Source organism: Podarcis erhardii (assembly GCF_964252035.2).
Source record: "Podarcis erhardii genome assembly, chromosome: 2".
Classification (NCBI taxonomy): Eukaryota; Metazoa; Chordata; class Lepidosauria; order Squamata; family Lacertidae; genus Podarcis; species Podarcis erhardii.
Genome location: NC_138498.1, coordinates 22,588,900 through 22,612,203, shown reverse-complemented (window position 1 = coordinate 22,612,203; position 23,304 = coordinate 22,588,900). Strand labels below are relative to the sequence as shown.

General features: G+C 48.2%; 2 protein-coding genes across 8 annotated transcripts in view; one reads left to right on the top strand and one right to left on the bottom strand.

The window, feature by feature from the left end:
* The first annotated feature begins 12 nt into the window (after positions 1 to 12).
* On the top strand, positions 13 to 20,425 carry PMEL (premelanosome protein). The gene is made up of 12 exons (XM_081849638.1): positions 13 to 161; positions 10,132 to 10,266; positions 10,409 to 10,555; positions 11,504 to 11,644; positions 12,845 to 13,006; positions 14,046 to 14,468; positions 15,245 to 15,679; positions 16,340 to 16,501; positions 17,206 to 17,299; positions 18,060 to 18,262; positions 18,613 to 18,703; positions 20,078 to 20,425. The coding sequence occupies exons 1-12, from the start codon at positions 95 to 97 to the stop codon at positions 20,235 to 20,237; spliced, it is 2,220 nt and encodes a 739-aa protein (XP_081705764.1). The 5' UTR covers positions 13 to 94; the 3' UTR covers positions 20,238 to 20,425.
* Positions 20,426 to 22,104: 1,679 nt separating this feature from the next.
* The window catches only part of DGKA (diacylglycerol kinase alpha), an 83,517-nt gene continuing 82,317 nt past the window's right edge, over positions 22,105 to 23,304 (bottom strand). For all 7 annotated transcript variants that reach the window (XM_081849602.1, XM_081849605.1, XM_081849607.1 and 4 more), the window contains one exon: positions 22,105 to 22,781. In XM_081849602.1, the coding sequence (XP_081705728.1) occupies positions 22,683 to 22,781 (99 nt within the window). In that variant the 3' untranslated portion in view covers positions 22,105 to 22,682. The remainder of the gene's footprint in view (positions 22,782 to 23,304) is intronic.

Genomic DNA, 23,304 nt, shown 5'->3' with positions numbered 1-23,304 from the left:
CAAATGAGCTCCCTTTCTTATATGCCCCCAGCTCTCTACTCCACTCCTTCGCCTCTAGAAGCTCAGGAGGCTACAAAGAACTCGAAGAGCTAAGATGCCACAGACTTGGTACCTGTGGGTTGTGATTGGGGCCCTTCTGGCCATAGCTACAGCTCAACACAGTAAGTACAGTCCAGTTTTTCCTTATATGGCGAATGATAACCATTTATTTTACTGGCTGTTCATCAGTTAGACTGACCTCCATCACATGGAGGAGGTCTCGAGTGCTGGAATTGATTTTGCAGAATCCGTCTGGTTAAATATTGGACCCGGAAACTCAAAACTCTAGCCCAGGTATATGTCCATGAGCAAATCTGCGTGGAGGACAGTGCCTGCTCCCACACTGTTATTACAAGGCTACAGAGACTACATTTCTTATTTCATCCTGTACAAGCATAAGAAGCAGAGCAGCCACTTGTCTCTAAGCTGTTAATTGATGGATTCGTCTTTGTAGCCCAACCTGCCTGCCGAGTGATGAACGTTTATAATATCATAACACACATAAGCACCATAGGAGAGAATATGCAAAGGAAACTATACAGCATAAGGATCAAAGGAGCGTGAAACTCAGTTGTATGTTGCAGCACGTGAATTATACACCTCTCGATACCTTACTCGTTTTGCTTTGTGTTTAATTTGCTGTCACATCGCAACTACTTTTCCCTGCTCCTCAAATCATTGTTCTTTTGCATCTGCATTGATTTTTTTAATGCAAGTACGTATTTTGATTCCCACTACATTGCAATAAGACTGGGAGAAAAATTAGGCAAAAGATCCCCAGCAAAGGGCATTTGTGAGGCTTAAGTAAGCTTGGTTTTAAATCGGCTCCGAAAACAAAATAAAAGCCTACATGCCAAATTCCTTCATACAGCATTCAAATGTGACTCAAACAGTGCAAGGGGGACTCAGATCTGCTTTGTAATGCCATAAATGCCAATGCATTTGTGTGTGTCTCCATTATTTTACTTCCATGCAAGGTTCTCAGAAGGAACGCAAGCCTAAAAGTCTTTTGCACGTTTTTTAATTGGAATTCTCAGATTGGGAAGTCTCTGAGAGAAGCCTGTTCAAAAGCCGGTTTCCACTGAGTCAGAGCTGTGGGTCCTTTTACAGAAACAATTTCAGTGCCCAAAAATGTTTATCGAAATGTTTAGTTGAGTGACTGAACCTTTCGCCCTCTAAAATAAACCATTTATTTATTCTGGGCACCCCACATTTAAAGCGTATTCAACACCCCTTTAAAGCACATGGCGTCCCTGCAAAGAACCCTGCGAACAGTCATGTGCTAAGGGTGCTGGGAATTGTAGCTCTGTGCGGGTGGAACTACAGTTCCCAGGATCCCTTGCGGCGGGGAAGTCATGTTTATTGGATGTGCTTTAAATGTGTGCCATGGGTCTGCCCCAGGAACAACTAATTTTACCTCCAAGATCAAGACAACTTTCTGGAGCTGCAGGCCAAACTAAATGAAACAACTTTCATGCAGGTAGCAGCTGCATGAATAGATATATATGTTGTTGTTGTTGTTTAGTCATGTCCGACTCTTCATAACCCCATGGACCAGAGCACGCCAGGCACTCCTGTCTTCCACTGCCTCCCGCAGTTTGGTCAGACTCATGCTGGTAGCCTGGAGAACACCGTCCAACCATCTCATCCTCTGTTGTCCCCTTCTCCTTGTGCCCTCCATCTTCCCCAACATCAGGGTCTTTTCCAGGGAGTCTTCTCTTCTCATGAGGTGGCCAAAGTATTGGAGCCTCAGCTTCAGGATCTTTCCTTCCAGTGAGCACTCAGGGCTGATTTCCTTAAGAATGAATACATTTGATCTTCTTGCAGTCCATGGGACTCTCAAGAGTCTCCTCCAGCACCATAATTCCAAAGCATCAATTCTTCAGCGATCAGCCTTCTTTATGGTCCAGCTCTCACTTCCATACATCACTAAGATAGATAGATAGATAGATAGATAGATAGATAGATCACTAATATAGATAGATAGATAGATAGATAGATAGATAGATAGATAGATAGACAGACAGACAGACAGACAGACAGATAGATTTACAGAGCATGTGTGATCCAAATCTGGGCTCTAGCAGGCCCCTCTAACCTGGAATACAGAATTAATTCTCAGGGAAACCATGGTAGAAAAAAATGCAGACCTGAAAAAGAAAAGCCTTTTGAATTTGTGTGGCTCTAGTTTTGAATGTTGGCTTATTTCTGGCATAATCGGGTGGCACGTGAGGATTAGCCCTTCTCTGGGGGGCTGTTTTGGCCCCCACCCATCCCAGTGTGTGGAGAGGAAAAATAGTGATACCACTCTGCCTTATGAAATGGCATTAAATGTATTCATTGACTTAATGGGTTACGGCAGAGGCAGGAATATGTGCACACACACACACACACACACACACAGCCGCAAAGCCAAACCTCGTGGTGATCTGGATTTGTGCCGGGGAGGTCCAGACCCACCCCGCGCCCCTCTAATCCTCTTGTGGTGCTGCTGGCTGTCTGGGATGTGGAATGTGTATTTGTGCTCCATACGCAGAGAAGACTTAACGATGGAGACTCTCTGCGCTGGAAGTCAGATCGCATTAGGAGCTGGTCTAATTGCATTAAGGAGGGAGAAGACTTTGTAGGTGAAATTCGGCTGGCTTGAAACTCCCAGCCACTGGGCATGGCCGTACATTCTTTGGCCAGATTAAAGATCTCAAAGGTGGTACTCTCTCTCTCACGCACACCCATTTTTGCAACACAGCGCCGGTGCAAAATCGCAATCTCTGGTCAGTTTAGTGCGACCGTGTGCGATAAAATCAGTGCCATCCGCATCAGATCGGTTATGCGCAGGCTGTGCGCATGATGCGCAGTTGAGCCACAGGATCCAGATTGTGCACCAGTGCAGCAGCTTATGTCATGCTAATCCTAGGCTGTTGCACCTGTCCTTGCTGGTATTTCTGCTTATAGCAAACTAGAGGAAACGGAGAGTGCGAACAGACACAATCCTGTGGATTAAGTCTCCCTCTCCCCACAGCGGTCCCTAACACCATTTTGGTCTGCCCAGGCTTTATCTCCAGTATCACTTTCTAAAGTGAGAGCTGATGTTGTAGGGGATTGATAGTTTGCTCCAGAATGCTTTGTTGGAAGTCTCAGAAGAAAAGTAGTTGGGAATGCCCAAATTGGCCTTAATTGTTACACCCCAGCCTCCAGCTATGAAGGAGAGATGTCTTTATTGTTACACACTGGCAGAGTTGAAATAATACAGCATCGTAAAAGGTCAGGGGGCTGCCATAACCATTGACACCTGGGTGAAGGAATAGATGGATAATAATAATAATAATAATAATAATAATAATAATAATAATAATTTATACCCCGCCCTCCCCAGCCAAGACCGAGTGCTCAGGGCGGTTAACACCAGATATAAAACAAGTGATTAAAAACAAGATTAAAATACAACATTAAAATGCAGCCTCATTTCAATAGAAACTCAAATCAAAAACTTTTGGGGGATGAAAACATCAAATCTTCACCAAGGCTTACTATCTAGACTGGTCCCACGTGCGCCAGAAAAAAGCCAGGGAAGTCCCCAGATAGGAGTTCCATCACAGAAGGAGAAAGGGAAAAGGAAAGAGGGGGAGAGGATCAAGTTGATTCCAAGCCAAAGGCCAGGCAGAACAACTCTGTTTTACTGGCCTTGCGGAAAGAAATCAGATCCTGCAGGGCCCTGGTCTCATGAGACAGAGCGTTCCACCAGGCCAGAGCCAGTGTTGCAAAGGCCCTGGCTCTGGTTGAGGCTAATCTAACTTCCTTAGAGCCTGGGACCTCTAGGATGTTGCTATTTATGGACCTCAAGGTCCTCCGTGGGGCATACCAGGAGAGGCAGTCCCATAGGTACGAGGGTCCTTAGACCATAAGGCTAAGCCCAGAATCGGGGCGGCCTGGCATTCACTGGATGTGGCTCCGGCGACGAGGAGAGAGTTCATCCCATGCAAAAGCTCCTGGGTTTCATGCCCCAACATCTTCTGGTAGGACTGGGGAAGACTCCTGCATGAAGCTCAGGAAAGCAGCTGCCAACCAGTGTAGTTAGCATGGAGCCAAATGGCCCGGGAGGCTGATCTACTCATTGGACGGCTTGAAATATTTCTAGCCTGTATTTGAATGAGGGTTTTTTTGGCAGCAAGTTTTTCTCCCCAATTCCTTCTCTCCATCTGGAGACTGGAAACGAAAGTTTCAACAAGGGAAGAGCAGGCTGTGTAACTTAAAACCCAAGACCATCCGGAATGACAGTGACTCCAACAAGGATGCCAGAGCTATTGGCGTCACTACCTACAGGTAATGCTGCCAGGGTGGAAGAGGGAGAAGTGAGGCGAATATTAAAGGAGGTAAACATGAGGAAGGCTATGGGGCCAGGTGGGGTGGCTGGCAAAGAGAATTATTGGGTGCACTCTTCCCACCTTAGATCAAATCTATGCTGCCAGGTGCCATAAGAAAGCAGCAGAGATAGCACATGATAGTACGCACCCCGGAAATGATCTCTTTCAGCTTCTGCCTTCTGGAAGAAGTTATAGGGTTATAAAGGCCAGGAGAAACAGTTTCTATGCAAATACAATTCTGGTTCTAAACGCAGCATAAGGGGTCTCTATAGTATAGTGTATTTTAAAATGGGGTTTCAGAGTTTTTAGGGGTTTTTGATTGTTTTATGTAGTTTTTCAATTTCATTGTTCTGCATGGGACAATGACAATAAAGATATCGTATCGTATCGTATCGTATAATCCAACCACTATTTTCTAACTTAAGATCCCGGGAACCATCATTTGTTAACGGCGCCGGGAATTGTAGCTCTCCGAGGGGTAAACTACAGTTCCCAGGATCCTCGGGGAAGTCATGCGCTTGAGATACCAGACGCATCCAGTTGTGTTTCAAGGAGGGAATTCTCCTTCCAGCTCGCCGCCCTTTGCAGAACTCTCTCCCCCTCCATTTCTCTTCATGGCAAGGAGCCCAGGACTTTACTCCTCTGCCGCGGGTGCAGGCGGCATGTGATGGCTCAGCCCTCACAGTGCCGTGGGGCTCCCATCACATGGGGCCTGGCAGGCTGTGCCCAAGCTCTTTCATGTGACTCTCAGCTGAGGGCAGGGCTCTGTAGCTGAACGATGGGTCGACAAGGCACAGGCTACGAGAGTCTGGATCGGCAACCGCCAGCCGGAAGCTCACACATAAAAGAAAGCTGGCAAAGAGTGGTTTGCTTGCATAATGTGGGGAGGTTGTCGTTTGCTCCTGGGGCCTGGCAGAAAGTACAGTGGTACCTCAGGTTACATACGCTTCAGGTTACATACGCTTCAGGTCACAGACTCTGCTAACCCAGAAATAGTGCTTCAGGTTAAGAACTTTGCTTCAGGATGAGAACAGAAATCGTGCTCCAGCAGCGGGAGGCCCCATTAGCTAAAGTGGTGCTTCAGGTTAAGAACAGTTTCAGGTTAAGAACGGACCTCTGGAATGAATTAAGTACTTAACCTGAGGTATACTGTAAAGATGAATATCCATTTAGATTTGGGAAGGGGTAGCAAGCTTTGTTGTCCAGATGCATTAGCAGCTGAGAGATTTGAAAATATCACAGAGCAGCCGGACTGAGAAATGCCACGCTTACCTTTTTTAAATATTGAACTGAATTTTAAGAAATCAACTTCAATACAAATTTCCCTGAACAGTTTAGACTTCCCATCCTTTACCCCCATGATGTTTTGGTTCCCACCCTTTTCATTGTGTAACATATTTAGATCTCGTACTTATTTCCTCTGTTGCAATTGCTGTCTTTTCCCTTCCGCTGCTTAGAGTTCGAATCCTGCTCAGTCACGACTTCCTTGGACTGTAATACTTCCTCAGATAGTAGTCTCCACTCTTCCATAAAAAGTTCATCGTTTTGATCTTGCTGTCGATTTTACCGTTTCCATGTAGTCCTTTAGCTTTAAGATCCATTCTTCCTTGGTTGGAACTTCTTCCTTCCTTCCATTTCTGTGTAAATAGGATTCTGGCTGTTGTTGTTGTTGCGCACATAAATACAGTGGTACCTCGGGTTACATACGCTTCAGGTTACAGACTCCGCTTACCCAGAAATAGTGCTTCAGGTTAAGAACTTTGTTTCAGGATGAGAACAGAAATCAGGCTCCGGCGGTGCGTTGGCAGCAGGAGGCCCCATTAGCTAAAGTGGTGCTTCAGGTTAAGAACAGTTTCAGGTTAAGTACGGACCTCCAGAACGAATTAAGTACTTAACCTGAGGCACCACTTTAATTTAATCGTCTTCTTTCGGACATCCGTTCCTATTATCCCTAAAAGGAAAGCTTCAGGTTTGGGGGGGGGGGGAGAGCCAATTTTATCATTTCTTCATTTCGTTACGTATCATTTCGCAACCCCCACTTAGCTTTTGCACATGTCCATCCCAAATGGGAAAAAAGACCCTTCAGTGTCTTTACATTTCCATCATTTGCCTGACACAGTCTTTATACACCTTAGCCAATTTATTTAGCCTTAAGGATCACCTGAGTCTCATTTAGCCAGCACAGTTCCTTTTTCTGTGCAGCTGTAGTATTATTTTGTCGCCAATATTCCCTCTAATTCCAGCGTTCAGCGGTGAGCGCCAGTTCTCATGGCACCAAAATGGCAGCATCTATCCAAAAGAGAGAAGTACCCACAGGCTTGAGGGAAAAATAATTAATAAAAATTGCCTCTAGAGGGGAGGGAATCATGCTAAGTGATGGAATGGAACACCCCAGACAGGGCTTGGTTGGGTGGTCGGCTGAACAAACACTGAGCAGGCAGTCTCCATACTGCACCAATGGACAGTCAGCAGGAAAAGGCGCAATTGCTGTATTGCGAACGCCGTAAAGCGAATTCCAGATGCGCACATAAATTAAGTGCACCGAAGGAGTAAGGAGTATCCAGTATGATCACCCAATTTTTAAAATTCCATGGAAATGCTATGTGCTGTGCAGATTATGGAAGTGTTGTGGAAGCTTACCGTTTAAGACTTAGATTTTAGGTCACCAAAAGATGACGGAGAAGTAATGAGAGTTTAGGGAGCATCCGTGTATCTGATGAGGATCCCCTGCGGGGCAGGGGAAGAGCAGCCGACATTTGATTGCTCTACAGCCGAAAGAACATGCAGCCATTAGTGGTTGTGAAGAATGCAGACTTCTCTTCCTGTTCCCCCACCCCCAGCCAGGCTTCCATAGTAGACTTTAACATTTTAGCTTGAGGGAAATGCAATTGCCTTTTGCACCTGCTAGCAATTCCATTGCAACTTGCAGTGCCCATGCGGAAAGGCGTTTTGTGAGTGTGCTTGAAATGCTGGTGGAATATGTGCAGCTTGCGGACTTAACATATACTAGAATGACATACTATAATAAGAGAATGCTAGAAAAGCAGAGACATCACCTTGCCAAAAAAGGTCCGTATAGTTAAAGCTATGGAAGTGAGAGCTGGACCATAAAGAAGGCTGATCGCCAAAGAATTGATGCCTTTGAATTATGGTGTTGGAGGAGACTCTTGAGAGTCCCATGGACTGCAAGAAAATCAAACCTCTCCATTCTGAAGGAAATCAGCCCTGAGTGCTCACTGGAAGGACAGATCCTGAAGCTGAGACTCCAATACTTTGGCCACCTCATGAGAAGAAAAGACTCCCTGGAAAAGACCCTGATGTTGGGAAAGATTGAAGGCACAAGGAGAAGGGGATGACAGAGGACGAGATGGTTGGACAGTGTTCTTGAAGCTACCAGCATGAGTTTGACCAAACTGCGGGAGGCAGTGGAAGACAGGAGTGCCTGGCGTGCTCTGGTCCATGGGGTCACGAAGAGTCGGACATGACTAAACAACAACAACAACAACAAAGAATAAGAGAACAAGAAGAACATACATTTAGAGAAGACTGGAAAATGTTTATTGAATATATGGGGGGGAAACTGTATACTTGAAAACGTTGGCGGCATTAAGACCAATTCAGCAGTGTAGATAGGTTTGGATGGATGTAATAATGGAATAGTGAATGGTTTAGTTTATGTAAACTATGCAGGGATTTAGGATATGCAAAATGAACCATGGAAAGAGAAGAAGGGGAGTCTTTGATATTTTAAGGATGTTTAAATTTTGACATCCAAAGCCTTTTTAAATGTTTGGGGGGGGGAGGTTAATTGGATTGTTTTTGTTTTGATTATTTTGTGATTGTGATTTTATCCTGTTAACTGCCATGAGACCTGTGGGTATAGGGTGGTATACAATTTTAATAAATAATAATAATAATGCTGCTCTTGAGCATCTGCCATAAGATGCTGGGAGAGGAGGAGGACAGCTGCCAGAAGCCCTTTAGAGGCCTTTCTACCTTTCTGTTATACTGGGATCCTTGGAAAGAGTAGACCCCAAGCCGGAAGATTTTCAGAGGCCAGCACAGACTGGTGAGCTTTAATGCTATGGGTTGCAGCGATTAATCCAGTCAGACCCACTCATCCCTCCGTGCAGTCAAAGACCTGGGATTGACTGGGCCGCAATTCTTCACGTGCTCTAAAATCCTGGCTTGGAACAATGAATTGGGGGTGTTGTTAGGTAATGTTGTACTCTGGACTTTAATAATCTTTAGCTGGTAATCGGGGCTGGCTCTGCCATTAAGCAGACAGCTGCCTGAAGCAGTGGGTATTGGGGGTTCCCCCCCATGTTATTGCATAATTGCCATCCAGAGGGGGGACACTCTTGCAACATAGCAAGACAAAAGCAGGACAAACATTAAATTCAGAACATTGGCAGTATGAACTATTACAGGCATTCAGCAGGAAAATACATGACATTAACTAACTGGAAATGAAGTTGTATATCTGCCCCCAAATCCTTTGCAGACGCAAACAGTATTTGAAACAAAATTTTAAAAATTCCGTCCAGTAGCACCTTAGAGACCAACTACGGTAAGTTTGTTATTGGTTTGAGCTTTCGTGTGCAAGCTCATACCAATACCAAGTGCGCATGCACACAAAAGCTCCTACCAATAACAAACTTAGTTGGTCTCTAGGGATGCGGGTGGCGCTGTGGATTAAACCACAGAGCCTAGGACTTGCCGATCGGAAGGTCGGCGGTTCGAATCCCCATGACGGGGTGAGCTCCCGTTGCTCGATCCCTGCTCCTGCCAACCTAGCAGTTCGAAAGCACGTCAAAGTGCAAGTAGGTAAATAGGAACCGCTCTGGCAGGAAGGTAAACGGCGTTTCCGTGCGCTGCTCTGGTTCGCCAGAAGCGGCTTAGTCCTGCTGGCCACATGACCCGGAAGCTGTACGCCGGCTCCCTCGGCCAGTAAAGCGAGATGAGCGCCGCAACCCCAGAGTCGGCCACGACTGGACCTAATGGTCAGGGGTTCCTTTACCTTTATCTAAGGTGCTGCCGGAAGGAATTTTTTTATTTTGTTTAGACTATGGCAGACCAACACGGCTACCTACCTGTAACTAGCAAACAGTATTGAAGGTGGGCTCATGTATAAACCACCTAAATGCCACAATCAAGAGCAAAAATGAATGTATAATAAAAAGGGCGTCTGCAGAGCCCAGTCAAAACCATTGCAGTGAATGATCAGTGCTCTCATCCTGCATATGTTTCAGCTTCTGTGGCATTGACATTTTATTCACCCATGCTATGATTCTGTAGTCAGCAATTGCAGTGGTAGCTCGGGTTACATACGCTTTAGGTTACAGACTCTGCTAACCCAGAAATAGTGCTTCAGGTTAAGAACTTTGATTCAGGATGAGAACAGAAATCGTGCTCCGGTGACGCAGCGGCGCAGGAGGCCCCATTAGCTAAAGTGGTGCTTCAGGTTAAGAACAGTTTCAGGTTAAGAACAGACCTCCAGAACGAATTAAGTACTTAACCAGAGGTACCACAGTACTGCTGCTGGTGTGCATCCCTCTGCAAACATTTAAGTTTTAACTGAGTTGTTACGGAATGTAAATTTTGCATTCTATTGCCATTTAACTCCCAACCCTTTGCATGCTTCCCAAGAGCACCCCTTTTCGTAAGCGACGTGTTGGAGACCACACGCCAGAAAACAGCTTGACCCCCCCTGCTCTTCTCTTTCTTTTAGGGGCCGGGGTCAGGAACAGGAGCAACAGGTGGGGACAAAACTGGAGCCAGAAACACTCTTCCTACAAGACTTGGAACTCCAAACTTTACCCACAGTGGAGGCCGGGAGACACCAGGCAGAGGAACTGCTGGAGAGGTGAGGACTAACTCTGAACCGAGGACATAGGCCTTCCAGTTACCCATGAGAAAGAAACCCTACAGTCTGAGACTTCTTCTGGGCCTCAACCCCAAGTGTTCTGAGGGACACTGACTCCTTTCTTTTCCCTTCCCCCATCCAGGAGGCGATGTGACGTTTGACATCAGCAACGATGCCCCAACTATAACAGGTGCCAAAGCCACATTCAGCATTGCCCTGCGCTTCCCTGGCAACCAGACGGTTCTACCAGATGGAAGCATCGTGTGGACCCAGAACTGCACCATAAATGGTGAGCTGAAGTCCCTGCAGAGGCACCGATGCCTCTCTTCCTCCCTCTCACCTTTCCTTTCAGGAGTTCTGGCTTGGCCCCACAACTGTGGGCACCCGGGACTGTGGGTGCCATTATATATCTATATCTATATCTATATCTATATCTATATCTATATCTATATCTATATCTATATCTATATCTATATCTATATCTATATATCTATATCTATATCTATATCTATATCTATATCTATATCTATATCTATATCTATATCTATATCTATATCTATATCTACCCAGCCACTCTGGACGGCTCCCAACAGAATATTAAAAACACGATAAAACATCAAACATGAAAAACTTCCCTAAACAGGGCTGCCTTCAGATGTCTTCTACAAGTCAGACAGTTGTTTATTTCCTTGGCATCTGATGGGAGGGCATTCCACAGGGCGGGCGCCACTACTGAGAAGGCCCTCTGCCTGGTTCCCTGTAACTTCACTTCTCATGGTGAGGGAACCACCAGAAGGCCCTCAGAGTTGAACCTCAGCGTCTGGGCAGAACGATGGAGGTACAGACACTCCTTCAGGTAAACTGGGCCAAGGCTGTTTAGGGCTTTCAAGGTCAGCACCAACACTTTGAATTGTGCTTGGAAACGTACTGGGAGCCAATGTAGGTCTTTCAGGACTGGTGTTATACGGTCTTGTAACCTGTCTAGTAAGCAACGCAGGTGAGCTCCCCTTGCGTACAAATAAACCAACTCAAGACTCTTCGCTGAGAGCAAACTGCATCTCAAAAACAAATCTGGATATGTATCTTTTGAGTTCCTGGTGCGATTTATTTTGCTGGGCTGAGGCAGTGTGCACCAAAATTTGTGGGTGCCCAGCCCTTTCATGGGGAATTTTGTGGGTGCTCCTTCACCCAGGGCCCCAAAGTCTTGGCACTTATGTTTCCTATCCTTGCCTTGCAGGTACCCGTGTGACGCAAGGAGAACCCGTTTTCCCCAATCAGGAGACTGACAACTCGGACTGCTTCTTCCCTGACGGGCAGCCCTTCTCCCAGAGCGACCGCCGCAAGCGTGGCAAGTTCGTCTACGTCTGGCAGGCGTGGGGTAAGCGCCTGCTTCCTGCCTGATAAGGGACGGCTTCCTCACACATGGAAGTCCCAGGGCCATCTCTTAGCGCAGGGATAGCCAACATGGTGCCCTGCAGATGTTGCTGGAATTGCAACTCCCATCGCCTCTCACCATTGTCCACGCTGTCCATTGGGCCCCATCTGTGCTATAGTTTTAAAACATGACAATACCACTTTAAACGGCTCCCCCCCCAAAAAGAATTCTGGGAAGTGTAGTTTGTTAAGGGTGCTGAGAGTTGTTAGGAGACCCACTGAGCTATGGCCGCTCTTTCAGTGCAAGTTGGAGAGTCTTTCGATATGTGACTGTCTGGGTCATCAGAACTTAAAATACTGCAGGGTTCAGCATCACTGCATTTCAAACTGCACCAGGACAAATTTCCTCATTGCACCCTTGTGGGGTCGTCTCATCCTGCACCCCTTTGCCCATTATAATCGTGTTCCCTTTCTTATAGGGAAGAGCCTCTTATAGGGAAGAGCCTCTTATAGGAGAGCCTCTTTCTGTTCTTCCCTTGGGAAATTTGCGTATATGGACAGATTCCCCCATTTTTCTGATTGTATACTGCTTAGACTTCACTGTACAACTCAATGACTAAGCCCCTGGGTGAGAAGAAACACTAATTGCACCAGAACAGTGTTGACTCAAAGGGTGGCGCTGTGGGTTAAACCACAGAGCCTAGGACTTCCCGATCAGAAGGTTGGCGGTTTGAATCCCCGCGACGGGGTGAGCTCCCATTGCTTGGTCCCTGCTCCTGCCAACCTAGCAGTTCGAAAGCACGTCAAAGTGCAAGTAGATAAATAGGTACTGCTCCGGCGGGAAGGTAAACGGCGTTTCCGTGCGCAGCTCTGGTTCGCCAGAAGCGGCTTAGTCATGCTGGCCACATGACCCGGAAGCTGTACGCCGGCTCCCTCGGCCAATAAAGCGAGATGAGCGCCGCAACCCCAGAGTCGGTGACGACTGGACCTAAGGGTCAGGGGTCCCTTTACCTTTACCTTAGTGTTGACTCGAGAGTCGATGCTGCTTCTACAAACTACATGAGTGACCGTAAAGGAAAAGACTACTTCTGCAATTTATTTGTTTTGTTTATACTCATTATGGAGCGATTGCCCTCGGTGATATTTTTGTGTGTGACTTTGCATTTTGCTAGTATATCACCACCCTGTGTATTGTTGGTTGCAGGGAGGTATTGGCAGGTGGTAGATGGCCCCTCGTCCCTGCTGACTGTTGAGACAGCCGATGTACCCCTGGGCTCCTACACCATGGAAGTGGAAGTCTATCACTACCGGGGACGTGAGAAATTCATCCCTATCGGTAGCACCTCTTCAGAGTTCAGCATCACTGGTAGGTCTGGGTGAGTGGGCTCTTTTGCTGTGGGTGGGGAAGCAGTGTTTGAATCATGGAGGCAGCAGGAAAGTAAGGGGCCCTTAATGCAGTTCACAAGCTCAACCCCTGGACTCCAATAAATATTACCTCCCTGCAGGAGAGATAACGGTAAAAAAAAAAGGAGATAGATCTGTGTTTTTTTTTTCAGGTAGAGCATTGCCCCAGAGGTATCGAAGGGAAATGGTTTTAAAATGGATTAATGATGATTATAGACAGATAAGAGAGGATTTGCTGTACTCGAATATTTTATGGATAGGTTATAACAAGGTACAAGAATCATAGCAGAAATTGGAACTTGAACAGTTTATGTGTGGGGAGAACAGATTACAGTGGTACCTCGGGTTACATGCGCTTCAGGTTACAGACTCCGCTGACCCAGAAATAGTACCTCGGGTTAAGAACTTTGCTTCAGGTTGAGAACTGAAATCGTGCTCCTGCGGTGCAGCGGGAGGCCCCATTAGCTAAAGTGGTGCTTCAGATTAAGAACAGTTTCAGGTTAAGAACGGACCTCTGGAACGAATTAAGTACTTAACCTGAGGTACCACTGTAGTGAATTTTGAAATGAAAGGTGGGTAAGATACTTGGAGCAGTATGAGAGGGAGGAAAAAGAAGAAATATCGGGGGGTGGGGCCTGGGAAATCAGCTTTTAAATCGGTATTAAATTGGTATTAATTTGGTGGCAATTTGTTAAAAGTTGTGGAAAATCAGTAAAAAAATTATTGGCAAATCTTACCTCCCTACAAACCCGTCTAAAACAGTAGCTAACGGGTGCATCACAAAAACTAGGAGGGCTGAGTTGCTCTTGTGATGGAAACACTGGCTGTAGGGCAGGTTGATAGCTTAGAAGCCACTGAGGACCATCAGGAGAGGCTGGTTAAGCAAGCACGGAGCAGACCAAGTGTGATTCGGGGACGGACGGACAATGTTAGTTCTCCATTCACTGCCCTCTCTTGCCTTACTTCCATGCCCGTAGCTGACTCTCTGCTCTGCTTCCCAGACCAGATCCCGTTCAACGTGGACATTGCACAAGTGCTGGATGTCGACGGGACTGATGGGCGCTTTGTGCGCAACCGGGCCATTGCATTTGGCGTGCGCCTCCACGACCCCAGCCAATACCTGCGCGACGCTGACATCTCCTACTCCTGGGATTTCGGCGACCAGAGTGGGACTCTGATATCCCGGGCCGCCATGGTCACCCATACCTACCTTGCCGCCGGCACCTTCAGCCCTCGCGTCATCCTGCAGGCTGCCATCCCCTTGGCCGATTGCGGAAGCAGCACCACGGAGGAGCCGTCCGTCGCCCCCACGGCAGACCCGAGCGGTACCACGGTGCCGAGTGGCACGACAGCCCAAGGCACCGCGGCCTTGCCCACTGTCAGCAGCATAACCGGGTCAGGATCTGCAGGTATCCCAACCTCAGGTAAGTACTGGTGCTTCTCCTTTACTAACTATAATAATAATAATTTATTACTTATACCCTGCCCATCTGGCTGGGCCTCCCCAGCCATCCTGGGCGGCTCCCAACAAAATATTAAAAACACGATAAAAATCGAACTTCCCTAAACAGGGCAGTCTTCAGACGAAAAGTCAGATAGTTGTTTATTTCCTTGACATCTGATGGGAGGGCGTTCCACAGGGCAGATGCCACCACCAAGAAGGCCCTCTGTCTGGTTTACAATTCCTTGATCTGGCATATTTTCTAAGCTATCCCATGGCCTCACTTAGATGGCCGCATAAAAGTGTTGTTACACCTGTTGCTGACCCATGTGGTCTTTGTTTGAACCAGCTACTGAAAGTAGTTTGTTTACACCAGGGGTAGGCAACCTAAGGCCCATGGGCTGGATGCGGCCCAATCACCTTCTCAATCCAGCCTGTGGACGGTCCAGGAATCAGCATGTTTTTACATGAGTAGAATGTGTCCTTATATTTAAAATGCATCTCTGGGTTATTTGTGGGGCCTGCCTGGTGTTTTTACATGAGAAGGTGTGCTTTTATTTAAAATGCATCTTATTTGTGGGGCAAAGGAATTTGTTAATTATTTCCCCCCCAAGATATAGTCCGGCCCACCACATGGTCTGAGGGATGGTGGACCGGCCCACAGCTGAAAAAGGTTGCTGACCCCGGTCTACACTCTTGCAAAACTGCATGCTTAGAACATTTTCTGTATTACGTCTCATTCTCTCTCTGCATGTGCAGCCCCAGCCTCCGGGACGACTCAGCAGCAACCCGAGACTAGTTCTTTGGCCACTGCAGCTACTGCAGGCACTGTCACAGAAGTCAGTGCTGTGCCCGAAGGGGCAGATTTAGCTGTAGCGTCCGTGGAGCCTGTGAACGATGCCTCCGTCGCCCCAGCTGAAGACGCTACAGACATTGTGGACCCTGCAACTGTTGCCACGGCAGCGGCAGCATCCCTCCCAGCCACCACAGCTTCTGCATCTGTGTCCACCGCAGTGGCTGCATCTCTGCCAGGCACTGTGGCACCCGATTCTCCCTCCGCTGCGGCACCTGAAGGTGATCCAGGCACCCTGGCACCCGCAGTTTTGTCTCCAGCAGCATCTACAGCTGAGCTTCCTGGGGCATCGACAACACTCCCTAGTGTGGCCAACACCCCGCTCTCTCCATCAGCGGCAGGTAGGTCTAGCAGGAGATTCCTTGCCTTGCTTGAGATTCAGCATGGGACCCCGAAACACCCAGCCATGCTTATTCACCATGGCCGTCTTTACCCTTTCCCTCAAACGGAGGATAACTTGCCGTGTTGACCTTGCTAAAGGCAGAGGGAATCCCAATTGGGGCTCAGGGATGGGAGATGGGCAGCGAAGGAAGCAATTTGAGGTCATTCGCATGAAGGTCAAGTCCAGCCTTACACTGGAGCAGCTGCAAAACTTCCCCCAACTGATTCAGCTCCTTGCAGAGTTGTGATTTCGGACTGAGCATTCGAGAGGGTGGCACTCCTCTCCCCATGGACACCTCACCTGCCATTCTGATCAGCTCTCATGTTCCTGGTGCTCATCCTGCACCCAGCTTCCCTTGCAGATTGTCCTTGAACCCGCTCGTCCGTCCTACCCAGCACAACCTACAAACTTCCTTGCAGCCTTCTCGGATCCTCTCAACAGAGAGGAAGAACCACTTTGTGTCTTTTAACACAGCTTGCTCAGCCACCGTCTGCGGCTATTATCATCCTGCGATCTCTGCTTTTGAGACGCATGCAGCACAAGGCTTTGTGGGATAGGGGAAGAAAGTGGGGGAAGGAAGGGAGGCGTTATTGTTCCTTTGGCCTTGTTCTCCCAACAGATGCCGCTGAAGATGCAGCAACTATCGACCTGACTGTGTCCGTCGTCCCAGACGCTGGAACGGTGGCGACTGAAGTGGTCCAGGTCTTGGTGAAACGCCAGGCACCTGTTGGCTGCCTCCTCTACCGCTATGGGACCTTCGAAACTAACCTGGACATTGTCCGTGAGTCCTGGGGATGGTGTGTGTGTGAGAGAGAGATGTGCGCAAGGATGACCACTAAACTCTGCTCACATTGGGCAATATTAAGGGAAGGAGGTGGTGCTCAGTGGAGTCTAAAACAGGAATGAGAAACCTCTACCCTTCCAGATATTGTTGAACTACAGCTCTCATAATCTGTGGCCATTGACCCTGCAGATGGGAGCTGTGATTCCAAAAATACTTGGGATTACTCACCCCTAATTTAAATGAAGAGGCTTCTAGTTTCCAAATTAAGACCAATTTGCAAGTACCAAGACCTTCAGCCTCACAGCTGCCAAAGGAGTGTGACAGAGCACTGGGCTCCCCAGAAGAGGATGGAGGTTGATCCAAGCGGCAATCTTTGTGGCTATATACAAGAACGAAGATGTGAGGCTAGGTGTAAATAATTTCCATTCTGGTTCTAAAAACTAATAAATCTCAAAATGTACCCAACTCTGCTGGTAGGCAGATCCATCTCCCCTGTGCAGATGAGTTTGGTGCCTCTTCTTTTGGGCGTCCCAAGTTTTCAACTCACCTTCAAAAGATCTCCCAAACTTCCCTTGCTTCCAGTGTTGATTCTCTGCAAGCAGAGCTGTGGGTGAGGGTGGACCTAAGTCAGAACTAGGGAATGAAAGGAGGGCAAGAGGGAGAACAAGAAAGAGGCACATCCTTGTTCTCCTTTATTGCAGAGGGCATTGAAGGTGTTGAAATTGTGGAGGTGGTGCCACTGGTGTCAGCCGTTGCTGAGAACACAGTAGATCTCACAGTGACGTGCCAAGGAAGGTAGGTTGCATAAGTAGGAGTAGCCTCTTTTGGTCTGGCTCCAAGGTCTTCCATTTTCCCGCTGAAAAATGATGGGCTGAAGCACTGGGGAAGTAGAGTTGGGCTGTTTCAAGATAGGTGTTGGGGGGGGGGGCAGTTATTCTGCAAAATGTCATTGATGCAAGAATAGTGCATGAACGGTGAATTTATACCGGACTGCCCCACAGACCATTTCACTTTATTAGTTGTTTGGTGATGCTTCCCCAGTGATGTTGTAAAGTGCTACCTGGAGGGACGGTCCCATGCTATGGGCACAGGAAAATCGTAAGGAAAATGCCAGAGCATTTGTGGTAGGAAGTGTTATAGCATCTCTGCAGGACGTTAAGGGGCACGGGCCACTTGGAAGCAAAGCAGCATGTCTAACCCCCAGGTTTTTGTAGTGTTTAAAGCAGGAGCATGTCAACACCATCACATGCATGCATCACTGTGAATGCGCAATTGAAATGGCATTGGGAGGGAACCCTGGACTAGTGAAGAATGAAAGGAAGTTAGGAACAGGGCCAAAGAAGCTCTGAGCAGCATGCCTGTGTGCTGTTCGTGTGTGTGACATGTTGGAACACACTTGACAGTCCCTTGGGAAGCTGGGAGAGGGAGGGTAGCCACAATGAAGCTGCATCGATACTAGAAAGGGAGAGCAGTGACCTGGAGAATGCTGTGGTCATGGGAGGGAGAGAGGACTGGCTCCCAACACCTGAACGAAATAGCCTTGTCCTGCTTGCAGCCTCCCTGAGCAAGTCTGCACAACCATCTCGGACCCCGATTGTTTGACAGCCCAGGAGACTGTGTGCATCCCGGCCCAGCCCAGCCCCGACTGCCAGCTGGTTCTGCGCCAGGCCTTCAACCAGTCTGGCACCTACTGCGTCAACATCTCCCTGGCTGATGCCAACAGCCTGGCTGTGGCCAGCACCCAAGTCAGCATCCAGGGTAAGGACCAAACCTCAGGGAGGCAAAGAGCTCTTTCTGCTCCTGATGCTTAGAAGGACGTCTTGGGGGTTTGCAGGGGAAGACAACTCTCCCATTAGTTTCTCCCTGTAGTATCAGCGATGGTGTGCCTATCCTTGCTCTCAGCACCCTGGAAGGCCAAGGATGGGCCAGGGGGAGGAGGGTGGCCTCCCTGTATTTCGTGCTCTTTGATGGCATGCATTATCAGAGCAGCTGCAGAGATGCCTTCTGAGACTAGCCTGAGGGTTGACCCATGTTCCCCAAGGAAAGATGGTGCGCTCCTCTTTTCTCTCGCTGAATGGGCAGACATTAATTTCTCTTATCTTCTCCAGCCGCAAGAACTTCAGGCTCAGCCCAAATTGCACTAGTTGTTGGAGTGGTGCTGGTCGCTGCTGCCTTAGGGGCTGTTGCCTATACCTACAGGTGAGCCTTTGTTGAGCCGCATGGGAGCCTATAGTCAGTTTAGGAACAAGAAAGTGTGTCGGTCCAGAAGCTAGTGGAATGTTGTAGGGCTGGTTAAAGCCTCTCCGCCGAGAACGGAGGCATTTTGCCAAGGCCTGCCCTAATAACCACATCTCTCTAGCTGGGAAGGATCCAGGGGCCTGTAAATCTGGCGGCCCCCTAACAGCAATCCTGCAGGGGGTTAGCCAAGGGGGTGCCCTTCAGATGTTCTTGCACTCCACCCAGCATCCTCAGCTAGTCAGGGGCAATGGGAGTTGTAGTCCAACTACATATTGAAGCCACTATATTGGCTGTGTCTGCCTTATGGCATTTGGGTGGGACCTAACACAGGGAGGTGGCTGGTCTCTCAAACATTTACAGCTGACTTATATTGAACTAGCCCACGAGTCCACCTAGGCCAGAATTTCCCAAACTTGGGTCTCCAGCTGTTTTTGGGCTACAACTCCCATCATCCCTAACTAGCAGGGATGATGGGAATTGTAGTCCAATCTAGGCCAACAGTGATGGCCAGTAGCCCTTCAAGATTGCAGGCAGAAGATTTCCTCAGCCCTGCTTCCTGTGCTTTTGATGCAGGGGTGGGAGATCTGTGACGTTCCGGATTGTTGCTGGACTATGACTCCAGTCACCTTTGACCACTGGCCGTGCTTGATGGAGGCTGATAGGAGCTGGAGCCCAACATGGCCCATTCCTGCTCCTCTAACTGGAAGTGCCAGAGCCTCCATGCAACACATGAGCTTTTCCAGGCAAGATGCCTCTTTAACAGGACTTCTTCCACCTCATATTTGGGGAAACTACAGTGCAAAGGCGAGGCAAGCTGACCAAACCCAGCCAAAGTAGCCCTGTTGGTTGTAGAACTTGTAAACCATTCTGCTCTAGCAAATAGCAAAACATGCCAGTGGAATGGGAAAGCTCCCCAAAGTGAACGTTCATTGCATTCAAAGCTTGTGGGCAGATAGTCAGTCTACTCTCCAAGGCTTCAACTAAGTCAGTTTTCTTCTTTCCTCTGCACACAAACCATTTCTACCACAGTTCACCTGTCATTGCTCCCCGCAGTACTTTGTCTTCCATCTCCTCCATCCTTGGAAATCTATCCCAACCTCAAACTAACCACTTTGAATGGCCAACTCAGTAGCATGGAGCTCTCCATTGCCCAAAGTCTTCTGAGCAGAGACAAGGATGGCATGTAGATCAAGCCTATGTGGCCAAAATCCACCTGCTTTGCTGAACGAAGAAGCCTTAAAAGCCTTATTATTTCTGTTCGAAACACTGAACGAACCAAGCTAGAAAACTGTGGCTCACTAAATATTTTACTGTCACCGTTTTCTTCCACTACAGGCATATGAAATACACACCCCTCCGTGCTGCGACACCAGCCAGCACCTCTCCCAGCAGCTGGTTACCTGACCGTACCACTGTACGCCTCTTCCTACGCCAGGCTTTTGGGCAGGGGGCCAGTGGGGAAAGCAGCCCACTGCTGAGTGGCAACGTGATCTAAAGATGGAGACGAAGGCCAAGGAAGCCAACTGAAGCCTTGCTAACTACTGAACCAGATGCCTCGTGGAGCCAGCCCTGCGAAAGGAGATAGTGTCCTCCTCTGCAGTTCTTCCACCCTAAACTGACCACGCCCAGCATTCTTGTTCTTTTTTTAAAATTACCCGCTAAGTAAACACTCAGACTCCTTGATGGTGCCATCTCAGTGCCTGCCTGGGTGGGAGGGAAGACACAAGACCCTGCAGAGGTGCTAAATCACTTACTTTCCTAGACCTTCTCCACATTCTGATCTGCCCCTCCAGCACCTGCCCCAAGCACCAGCTGCCTCTAATGTCTACCAATATGCCAGCTGTGAAGCCACTCTTGCACACTAAGTTGAATGAGGTATAGGGCTGGGTGATATATCATCCAAAACTGGTTTCAAGTCCATATTGTGATATTAGTTACATAATTTTTAACCTGGCAATATATATTGTGAGTCATGGTATGTGTGTGTGATGTGCAAAAAACACAATGTGGGGAAAAACCCATGAAGTCATACCCTTATTTCAGACATTGTGATATACCAGTATATTGCAATGTTGAAAACCAGATATCGTGCTCTCTTTCGCTCTCTCACCTTACCCTGTATCTACACAGCAAACTAATGTATCAAAGAAGATTTAAAATAGCTTTCTTCATTGTGTGCCAGTTTTGTATATGCTGCAAGCCTTTTAAGTAAGGAGAGGCTGCAAAAACAACACCTCATTTATTGCCTGAAGTGATATGGTCCCTCTGCATAGATGGGCTCCTAGATAACCACATTCCCTTGCATGATGCTGTACATTTCATGTACCTGGTGAGCATACCATAGCTGTCACTGGTGGCCACAGGGTACACTAGAGCAGTGTTTCCCAACCTTGGGTCTCCAGCTGTTTTTGGACTACAACTCCCATCATCCCTTGCTAGCAAGACCAATGGTCAGGGATGATGGGAATTGTAGTCCAACAGCAGCTGGAGACCCAAGGTTGGGAAACACTGCACTAGAGCAATGGGAAGGAAGCAGCAGCAGCTTGTCAGGGCAGTTAGAGAAGCTGGAGAGTAGGAAGGCCTGGCTCTTGAGGAACAGGTTTTATAAAGTACAGCTCTCCCAAAGAGAGGTTTCTGTCCTGAAGGAGATAAGAGAGTGAGAGCAGGCTGCTGTGGAATGAGCAAGATAGGAAGATCTGCAGCACAGACTTGGGTGAAAGCATGTGGCAGAGCAATGCCAGGATGGGGCCCAAGACAAAGAAGGGAGATGGGATCTCAGATTTATGGGGGAATTGTTCTGCAGAGTGTGCTGTGGGGCTTCCTGGCTGACAGAAGAGACAGGGCTGCTTGTTCCTGTTATGTGAAAGAACGGCTGCACATCCATACTCGTCCTCTTCTATCCATTTAACAAAGAAGAGGAAAAACCCAAGAGAAGTGCTAGCAAATGCCATCTAGCTAATTTCACCACTCCACTGACTCTTAGGAGACAGAGGAGGAGCAGCAGGTCTTCCTAACAAGCGAGAGAGAAGGAGCAGCAGCAGGTCTTCTAAGAGCCACATTCCTAACAAAGCCCAGTTTTCCGTCCTTTCTTCCCAACAGGTTTTTAAAAGCCACCATTGCATGATCCAGGCTGGTACCACAGAAGCAGTAACATCGCTTTCAGGTACTTTCACATGTGCGCAAACACACATACTCCACCCCCCCCCTTTCCCAAACCTCAAAAGTAAGCCATGGCACATCTCATCTTTTGGGAAATAGCCAACACAGAACCATTTTAAATTCGGTGGCTCCACGATGTCCCAGGCTTTCATGTCTGCCCGTAACCAAAGAAACCAGCTACAACAACAGGACAACCACCACCATCCAAGCCCAACTCTTTATTACTACGCTGAGGCACTTCTGAGAACGCTAAGTGGAGGACTTGGAATGGAGTTGCAATAAATAAAAGGGGGACGGAGGGGAGGAGCGGGAAAGGCGAGCCAGTGCCGCCACAGTCTTTCAGTAGTAACCTCGAGTGCAAGGGGCAACAACCTACAAGGAACAGAACCGTAAGGGCAAGAGCAGACAATTTACAGGGCCTTTTGAGTGGTCAGTGAAGGAGGATTTGGCACCCACACAATTTGGGGTAAGGGCACCGGCACAGGCAGGCAGCCCACAAGGGACAACACCCGATGGCAGGGGTATTGCAATGGCTCTCCCACCCCAGTCCAGGGAATTGGCAACGTCGATCTGTGTGGCAGAAGCAAAGGCGCTGTGGCTGCAGCTGCCCACCCGCTTTGCCACGTACCAGGCAGCAAGAAACCTTGTTCAATTGTTTGTGTTTGGTAGTGGTGATAGAGAGCAGGACTTCCCCCCATGGTGCAAGAGCATTGGGCATCCCGACAACAGGCCTCCAGCTGCATCACCGTGGCTTCTGATAGACCCAGAAGCGCTTTTTCTTTTAGGGCTCCTGCAGTCCCTTCTTCAAGCCGAAAAAGCTGGAGGATCGGGGAGGTGGAGCGATGAGCATTGGGGCTTGGTTCTTGTGGGTTATTTTGATCTGGAAACACAGGAAAACAGGGTGTGGCAACACTTAAGAAGGACTCTTATTAACATGCCATAGTGCCCCTGCAATGGTAGAGCAAAGCAATGGTTGCGTCCCTTTTTCGACCCAGCAAAACATAGCATCCATATCAGTGAAAGAAGTACAAAGCATCTCGGGTTCCATAACCCAACAGGCTCCGCATCTCAGGAACTAATGTACAGCAGCTTTGGGATTTGCCTTACGCTGGCGCGATCTGTATCGGTGAGGTGAGAAGCAGCTTCCTGACTGGGCAGCTTCAGAAAGGGGTCCTGATTCGACCCACAAAGCTGTTTCCCCCAAAGCATGCCCACCTGTGATGTCAGGCGTGGGCAGGTAAAGGAACAATTGGTAGCCTTAAAGGGTGCTCACAAATAGTCCTTGGTGAGTGGGGCTTGTAAAAATTTGGTGCCATTGCGACTGGAACTCCTGAGTGCAACTGATCCCTGCCAAAAGCAAGGGTTGCAATCAGAGCCAATGAGCTGATCTGTGCTGACTGTAA

What these genes read in the sequence shown, in the direction of transcription:
- PMEL (XM_081849638.1), top strand. Translation starts at nt 95, where the DNA reads ATGCCACAGACTTGGTACCTGTGGGTTGTGATTGGGGCCCTTCTGGCC. An exon ending in CCAGAACTGCACCATAAATG is followed by an intron (nt 10,556 to 11,503) that starts GTGAGCTGAAGT and finishes CTTGCCTTGCAG; the next exon opens with GTACCCGTGTGACGCAAGGA. An exon ending in CACCCAAGTCAGCATCCAGG is followed by an intron (nt 18,263 to 18,612) that starts GTAAGGACCAAA and finishes TATCTTCTCCAG; the next exon opens with CCGCAAGAACTTCAGGCTCA.